General features: G+C 37.5%; 2 protein-coding genes across 2 annotated transcripts; both read left to right on the top strand.

The window, feature by feature from the left end:
- Positions 1-325: 325 nt before the first annotated feature.
- LOC124307440 (uncharacterized) lies at positions 326-3,443 on the top strand. Its single transcript, XM_046769079.1, has 3 exons — positions 326-411; positions 459-2,119; positions 2,245-3,443. Exons 1-3 carry the CDS (start codon positions 326-328, stop codon positions 3,441-3,443), a joined length of 2,946 nt encoding a protein of 981 aa, XP_046625035.1.
- A 992-nt stretch (positions 3,444-4,435) lies between these two features.
- Positions 4,436-7,953, top strand: LOC124307441 (uncharacterized). Its single transcript, XM_046769080.1, has 5 exons — positions 4,436-5,438; positions 5,777-6,994; positions 7,145-7,370; positions 7,459-7,538; positions 7,622-7,953. Exons 1-5 carry the CDS (start codon positions 4,436-4,438, stop codon positions 7,951-7,953), a joined length of 2,859 nt encoding a protein of 952 aa, XP_046625036.1.
- The last annotated feature ends 1,567 nt before the right edge of the window (positions 7,954-9,520 follow it).

A 9,520-nucleotide genomic window follows, 5' to 3' on the forward strand; every position in this document is an offset into this window, starting at 1 on the left:
AACAGAAATAAGTGGCAAAAAGATAAAAATCGACGGTAATTGGCACTACTGGGACTACAACCAGAACACACTTAAGCCTGACAAAGTGCTAAATCAAAGGGACACTCCTAACCTACAAAATCTGATCCAGCAGCAGCCAAAAAACTAGCAATAATAGCATGGAACTCGAGAGGCATCAGCAACCTGTTTAATTATCAATTCTCACTCGATTTTGATATTCTTTGCATAAGCGAAACCTGGGCCACGAACTCTATAATTCTACCAAGTAACTGGGACAACTACCAAGCTTTTTGCGCCAACGCTATCAAAGAAAAAAGCACTGGGCATGCCAGTGGTGGGCTGGCGATTATCCTTAAAAAACAATTTCAAGCCCAAGCAGTCGAATCAACAGATAGCTGGATATTCTTACATGTCAAATCATTTCATTATGAAGCAATTATTGCCTGCATATATTTCAGACCATCCAGGAACATCAACACGCTTCTCGAGCTCTTCCAAAGCACGCTAGATGAGATCCTGTGCTCATTTGGACACCTGCCTATACTACTGACCGGTGATTTCAACGCGAGACTTGGCAACCTTAATTCTCTGCCAGAAGAGGTAACACTCGGATCCAATTTAAGCCCCGATAGAGTTTCTTTAGACACAGTCACCAACTACAGAGGCCAAAAGCTAGTTGAATGCCTGGAGAATAATAGCCTGATCTTATTAAACGGAAGAACATTAAGCGACACTCCTGCGCAATTTACTTGCACTCATATTGGTCACAGTATAGTTGACTTTGGCTGGATCAGCGGTAACGGGCTAAAGGATATTAAAGACCTTGAGGTCATTCAAGAACACAACCCGTCGGACCACTTTCCAGTTCTGATCAGTCTTACAGCCGAAAGAGACGAACTGCCAGATGCTTTGGAAAAGAAAGCAAGAAGAGTGCGCCTCAAGTGGAAGCCGGAAAAGAAGGAAGAGTATAAAGACTATTTAAGACACTCGAATAGCATCGCAGCCGATTTCGAGGCAGAAGATGTTGAAATAATTGCCGCAAAGCTCTCGGGCGCTATCGCGGGCGCTGCACACGCTGCTCAAATGTCCTCGACTTCATACACGGGCCACCACAAAACCAAGAAACGGAAACAGGATTGGTTTGACTCGGAGTGTTCCTCTGCCCATGAACTAGTTAAAAAAAGCTTTGCTGATTGTAAATCTGCGTCCTTCAATAACGCCCAACTTGAGATATATAGACGAGCTAAAAGAGACTACTTTGAGCTGACCAAAAAGAAGAAAATGAAGCTACAAATAAAAAAGCTAGATGCTCTCGCGAACACAAAAAATGCCGCAGAATTGTGGAAAACAATAAAAGAGGTCAGACGAACTCAATCTTTGCCTAATCCAATTCCGCTCAGAGATTGGGAAGACTTCTACGACAAGATCACCCCACAAATCGCTCCAGACTCTACGACATTCGTTGGGGTAGAACATCCTGAGCTGGATAAAGAATTCACAATGGAAGAACTGGATAAAGCTTTCGCTAGCAGTAAAAATAATAAGTCGCCAGGCCCAGATGACATCCAAAATGAATTCTTGAAGAACATGCCATATAATTGGAAGCTTTACACGTTATGTCTAATCAACAAAATCCTGAGGGAAGAAACTACACCAGAACATTGGTTTACGGCTCTTATTTCTCTAATCCATAAAAAAGGTGACAAACTAGATCCCTTAAATTACCGAGGCATCGCCTTGATAAATCACATTGCCAAATTGCTGACGAATATGATAAATAAACGACTGACGAAATGGGCCGAAAAATGCAAAATACTACCTGAATCACAAGCCGGATTCAGAGCTGGAAGAGGCTGCAATGACAACTTATTTACTCTGCTCGCTGCACTTAACTGTCGACTGAGACAACGCATGGCATCTCAATTCCTGCTATTTGTGGACTTTAGAAGAGCATTTGACTTGGTGCAGCACAAACTGCTCTGGATAAAACTCGTCGAGGCCGGCTGCAGTGCCAAACTGGTCAGACTTCTACGCAATATCTACAATTCTGCCAACTTCAAGTTGAAAGTTAATGGCGAGATCTCGCGTGAATTCGAGATAAAGAAAGGAGTTCTGCAAGGTGAATTACTCAGCCCTCTCCTTTTCCTGATCTTCATTGCTGATTTAGAAAAATTCTGAGAAAGCAAGGCTGTGCTGGAACTAACATCGACGGTGTACTGGATATTCTCTTGCTTCTATATGCAGATGACCTGGTCATCTTAGCCTCATCGCCAAAGGACCTGCAGAAGAAAATTAATCATCTCAAACGTTACTGTGACAACAACCTGTTAAATGTCAACATTGACAAAACAAAAATTGTTGTTTGCAGAAGGGGTGGTAGGCCAGCAAATTTAAAAAAGTTTCATTATGGTGACAAGGTAATTGACATCACAAACTCTTACGAATACCTGGGCTTAAAAATCACCACATCAGGATTAAGCAGACCGACAGCATTGGCTGCGATAAATAAAGCCAAAATGGCATTCAGTGCGGTACACCCTACCCTCATAAAAGCAAAAACAGATTCGTTCGAGTGTATTAACAAATTATTTGACAGCATCGTTGTCTCAACCTTAATATACGCCTCACCAATCTGGGCTATGAGATACTTAGATATGATCGAACAAGTCCAAGTGGAATTCTTTAAGAGAATTTTTGGTTTGCCAAGAAGCACTGAAGGTGCCTTACTGAGAGTTGAACTAGGCAGATTGCCGCTAGCACTCCAAGTCATCACAGCTACGTGGAACTGGATTATTAAAATCCTAGAAATGGAAGAAGATAGATATCCGAAAATATGCCTACGCCGCCTTATGGCACTCAGGAACTTCGACAGCAACGATAAATATAACTGGCTCGCTTTGTTTCTCAACCAAATCAGTAAATTTGCACCAGAACTTATCCCAGCTCTTGAAAAACTTGAGATAGAAACTTGGAAAGCCTTTAAGCATTACTTTCTTGCTAAACTCAAAAACCATCTTCTACAAGAAGACCGGAGAAGAGCGAATAACGCACACTACCTACAACTGCAACTTCAAAGACCTGTGGCTGGCAATAAGGCTGAAATTTTGAATAGAAGAGTTAATTTCAACGTACTTAAAGTGCTCCTGCAAGTTAGATTAGCCAGCAAGTACCATTTCCGCCTAGCATTCAACCAGATAATTTACAAATTCAACCCAGGGCTGCTGTGCCCCATCTGCAACACTAATCAGCCTGATACTCTCGAGCATTTCTTCTTCAACTGCCCAATTTTTGAGCCCTATCGCAAACCGTTCGTGACCTCTGCAGTGACTCCAACTGATCTCCGCTGGAATTTCCTGAATAGCAGTGATACTTCACTGATTAAAAATACCTTCTTCTATATTCAACAATGTTGCCGCCTCAGAGCTTTCTGCTTAAATGAATAATCCCCAAGTCGTCACCTCTGCTGATCGCCCGGCCATGCTATTACTTACTTATACATGTATCTCTTGATTGCTGGTTTATTTTGTAAATTTTATTTTATTATATTTTATTGTATTTTATTTTATTGTATTTTGCAAACTCTAGCCAAAATGTATTGTATTATCTAACCGATTGTTATAGACTTGTACTGGTCTTTGAAACAATAAATATGATTCTATTCTATTAAACAATTCAACGATAAAAAAAAAAAATTCCAAAAGAATTATATTTTTTAAATTGATGAATAATCAATTCTTGGAAATTGAAAATATGAAATCAACTAAATAGTTATTCATCTATCTGTATGTTTCCTTTGAACTTTCCTATAGGTTTCGATCCGTTGTATAAATGTTTCAAATTACGATACATAAAGCACATTAAATGGCATTTTTTTAATGAATAATAGTTTTATTTCGATTATTGTGTAACCAAATGATCAAAAAATATGAAAGATTTCCTCAATGATCATATTTATTGTCACAAACTTAATAATGTAAAATATTTATTTTTCTTTGCATTTTCCTTTTTCCAAATGTTCATGAAAAATTATAATATATATATATTTATATATATGAATATACACATCTAAATAAAACATGAATAATAAATTTATTTATCATCCTCCTATTTAATCAAAAATATTTCATAAATTTCATAAAATATATATATATATATATATATATATATATATATATATGTCGGAGTATCACAAATCTCGTTCAATAATTCCATTTTAAAATGTATTTAGTGAATAAAAGGATATTTCTTTTGAAATTGAACTCTCAACGAGTTCACCGTATCGAGCGTCAAGCGTTATTAGCAAGCTATGAGTATAGCTGAATGACGGAATCTTAGCAACAAACAAATGGTTTGTTTATAACAACGCTTGGACGCAATCGACAGTTACGGGTTAGCTAGAGAGCAAACCAGACGTGTCGGGATCGTCACGCTAAATATGAATAATCAACGCCCAAATGAACACCTTACATCCTCTCCGCCTTTTCGAGGCTTTACGCCGACATCAGAAGTGGGATCTGGATCTGTTAACCCACAAGGAGCAAGTGAGGATAACGAAGAAAAGTGGCGATTACTTCTTGAACAACAGAATCGTAATTTTCTCGCGTTATTACAAGTGATGAAAACTCCTTCAGTGAATAATACTAATAACGTGCGTCTACCGGAGTTTGATCCTGATAAACTGGAAGTGAACGCGAAATCATGGATAACAACAGCGGATATTTGTATGGCTGATCAACCATTGCAAGGTGCATCCTTAATGATTGTGCTGAGTCGTGCCATGAGGGGACAGGCTTCGGCATGGCTGTCGCAAGTATCATATGCCGGGATAACGTGGAATGAATTTAAAGAATTGTTTGTATCAAGGTATGATTGTCCGAAAACTTCTGCTGCATTCTTGATAAATTTATCCAGCAGTAAACCTAAAGAAGGTGAGTGTATAGCGTCATATGCTGCATCATTGATGAATTCATTGATGAATCAGTGGAAAAACTTGACCACTGAAGAGATAACATTATCAACAACAATGGCGCATATTGCACGTTTTGAATCACGTGTTCAACGTCTTGCTTTCACTACTGATATTGTCACAAGAAATCAACTCCATAATGAGTTGAAAGCTATGTCATTTTTCAAACGAAGATCTTCAGATAGTCTAAATGAACGAAATGAGGGATCCGAGTTCAAACGATATAAGTTTACGCCTTCATCTTCTGCAATTAAATGTTTTCTATGCGGAAAAATGGGTCACAGAGCATCAACGTGTCGGTCAAGGAAGGAAAATCATGAAAAGGAGAGACAAATTGGTATTCAAAAGGAATTGTGGAAGAAAAATTCTCCAGTTCGATCTTCAGATTCCATAAAGAGTTTCAAATGTCAGAAGATGGGTCATTATGCTTTGCGCTGTCACGAGAAAGCTGCAAAGAAAGGATTGAAAACCGGTAATAGCAAAATTATAGAGCGTCGTGTGGACATGTGTGATTATTTGATTGTGATTACATGTGTGAAATTAACACGCCTGCTGGAGTTTTACAACAAGCCGGTGAGCGATTTTCATTTTACTATGACTCAGGATCTCAATGTTCTCTTATCAGGGAGTCAATTTCTTGCAAAATTCGTGGAAAGAGATTTAATAATGTCGTTACTATGACTGGTATTGGGCAAACAAGCGTTAGTAGCACTTTGCAAATTTTGTCGACTGTAAACATCGACGATATTACTATTGAAATACTTTTTCATGTTCTCCTTGATCGATATTTACGTTACGACGTTATGATAGGTGCGGAAATCTTAAGTCAGGGTTTGTCTGTACTAATGACAGTTGACACATTGAAGTTAACCAAAACACATGTTGTTAATATGTGTAATGTAACGGTTCATGAGTTCGACCATGACAGTGTGGACACCGATATTCCCTTGGAATTTAAATCAAAATTAGTGTCCATTTTGAACAAATTCAAGAATCACTTTGTGTATGGTACTCCAAAAGGTGGTGCGGATGTTGAACCCGTAAAAATCCGCCTCAAAGATCCAAATAAAACAGTTTATCGTCGCCCATACCGGTTGAGTGAAGTAGAACGAAAAATTGTTCGTGACAAAATAAACGAACTTTTAAACGCTAAAGTGATTCGTCCCAGCTCTTTTCCTTTCGCAAGTCCTATTCTTCTTGTCAAGAAAAAGGATGGTTCAGACAGAATGTGCATCGATTACAGGGAGTTGAATGACAACACCGTTCCCGAAAGATTTCCGTTGCCCCTAATTTCTGATCAAATTAACAGACTCCATAGATGTTATTATTTTACGGTCCTAGACATGGCCAGTGGATATCATCAGCTGCTGATACATCCTGATTCAATAGAAAACACAGCATTTATAAACACAGAAGGACATTTTGAGTATCTCGCTTTACCTTTCGGTCTTCGTAACGCTCCTGCGGCTTTCCAACGTGCAGTGATAACAGCTCTGGGTGAACTTGCTAACACGTATGTGGTAGTCTACATGGATGATATTCTTGTTGTCGGAACTCAAGATGTAGAAGAATCTTTAAACCGAGTGGAGAACATTTTAAACACACTCACAAAGGCAGGGTTCTCTTTGAACATCAAGAAGTGTTCCTTCATGAAACAAAAGGTGAAATATCTTGGCTATGAAGTAAGTCGAGGTGAATTTAGGCCGAATCCTCGGAAGATCGAGGCCCTGGTAGCTCTACCTTCTGCACAAACCGTATCCCAGTTACGTCAATTCATAGGATTGGCGTCTTATTTTCGTCAATTTCTGCCTAAGTTCTCCCAAATATTGGCGCCACTTTTTGCCCTAACAAGTTCTGCAAAGAAAAATCTCAATTGGAAACCTGATCACGAGGCTATACGACAGAAAATCATCACTTTTTTGACAAACGAACCAGTACTAACAATATACAACCCTGAGAATCCAACTGAGTTACACACGGACGCAAGTTCTATAGGGTATGGGGCAATCCTTATGCAGAAGAAGGAAGGCAAGCTTCGAGCGGTGGCTTATTTTAGCAAACGCACTACGACTGCAGAATCAAAATATCACTCATACGAGTTAGAAACGCTCGCAGTTGTTAATTCGGTGAAACATTTCAGACATTACCTACATGACTGTAAATTTACCGTAATAACAGACTGCAGTTCGTTACAAGCGTCACGAAAGAAATTGGATCTCACACCACGAGTTCATAGGTGGTGGGCTTTCTTGCAGGCATTCGATTTTGACATTGTTCATAGAGATGGAAAGCGCATGAGTCATGCAGATTTCTTCCCTAGAAATCCTTTGCCTGAAGCTCATCCGAAGACCTTCAATAAAGTCGAGCAAAAGGAAGTTTATACCATAGATCTTTCTGGAAATTGGTGAATCTCACAAAATTAACCTTCATCTGATAGCAACTGGGAGTTCTCGTGCAAATGGACAAGTTGAACGAATAATGAGTACACTCAGGAATATGCTGACAGCTGCGGAAACAAGTAAAGAACGATCATGGCAGGATGCATTATCTGATGTTCAATTAGCTCTGAACTGTACTGTCAATCGAGTAACTAAATACAGTCCACTTGAACTTTGATGGGCAACGTAGCTAAACCATTAAAATTGATGCTTGCAGATGATATTGAACCGCAAATTGACGTAGACGAGGTACGAAGTTTGGCTGTAGCAAATATGGACAAAAACGCCGAGTATGATAAAACTAGATTCGATCGGACAAAAGCGAAGGTTGACAAATTCGTGATTGGAGATTTTGTATTGCTTCAAAATGAAGAATGCAATCAAACGAAGCTAGACCCTAAGTATAAAGGACCGTTCAAAGTAGTCGACGTGCTTGACGGAGACAGATACATTCTCACAGCCCTTGATTCGAATAGAAGATACAAATACTCTCATGACCGATTAAAAAAAATGCCCGATACCAGCATTGAAGTTGGCATTCAAGATTAACACTTCCTGCTAGGCGAATTTGGTGAAATTTCAAGTGTGTATACAGTCTTAGAATCTTACAAATGAAGGTATGTAGTTCAGGCCTTTCTGATGAGAAGCATGAACAAGGGGTTGAATCTGTAATATTTATAGAACTCCAGAGTACGCGGTATGAAACTGAATTTGAAAGAGTGCGCCGTGGTTAAGGCATAATAAATGAGTACCTGTCACTGGAAGGAAGTGACAGAGGTATCGTGTACCCTGCTACTGGTTAAGAGCGGGAGGTCTCATCATTGGATTAAAGTGATCTGAGTTTTTATGAGAAATTGAGTGTAAGAATGTTGCTCACTTGAATGGCCTGAACTATGTTATTAACTTCAGAATACACAGTCTTCCTATTTGAATTTGAATCGAAAGGCCAGGGTGGCCGAGGCGAATAATTATTGGTATTTTGTTTTTGTTTTCTTTTGTAGATGAATCACACGAGGACGTGTGATAGATCAGAATGGCCGTGTCAGAGTATCAGAAAATCTCGTTTAATAATTCCATTTTAAAATGTATTTAGGGAATAAAAGGATATTTCTTTTGAAATTAAACTCTCAATGAGTCCACCGTATCGAGCGTCAAGCGTTATTAGCAAGCTATGAGTATAGCGGAATGACGGAATCTTAGCAACAAACAAATGGTTTGTTTATAACAACGCTTGGACGAAATCGACAGTTACGGGTTAGCTAGAGAGCATACCAGACGTGTCGGGATCGTCACGCTAAATATGAATAATCAACGCCCAAATGAACACCTTACATCCTCTCCACCTTTCCGAGGCTTTACGCAGACATATGTATATACATATATATATCGAAATAAAACATGAATAATGAATTTATTTATCATCCTTCCATTCAATAAAAATAATTTCAATTGGAATTTATAAATATATATACATATAAATTATACATCAATATAATTGAATATAAATAGAGGTGTTTGAAATGAATAATTTGATTATGAAAAAAAATGATTCATTCAAATCAATTCTTAAAAATTAAAGATATGAGAATAAATAATGAATTATGTATCTATCTGTACGTTTTCTTCAAACTCTTCAAGGAGTTTTAATCCATTGTATGAATGTCCCAAATTACAATACATAAAGCAGATTGAATGGCAATTTTTGAATGAATAAGATTTTTATTTTGATCAATATGTAAGCAGATAATTGAAAAATGAAGAGGATTTCTTTGATAATTATATTGATTTTGAAAAGTTTAATAATGTAAAATATTTTTTTTTTAAATTTTTTTTGTTGCAAGTTCGTCAAAAATTATCTTATATATATAAATATATATATAATTTCATTGTATGAATGTACCAAATTACAATACATAAAGGCAATCAAATGGCATTTTTTTAATGAATAGTATTTTCATTTTGAATAATATGTGAGCAAATGATCCAAAAATATATAGGATTTTTTTCATAATCATAATTAATTTTTAAAAATTCAATTAATGTGAAATATGTTTTTTTTTTTTAATTTTATTCGTTGGAAGTTAATTAAAAATCATATTATGTTTATATATATATG

This window comes from Neodiprion virginianus, chromosome 6 (assembly GCF_021901495.1).
Source record: "Neodiprion virginianus isolate iyNeoVirg1 chromosome 6, iyNeoVirg1.1, whole genome shotgun sequence".
NCBI classification, from domain to species: Eukaryota; Metazoa; Arthropoda; class Insecta; order Hymenoptera; family Diprionidae; genus Neodiprion; species Neodiprion virginianus.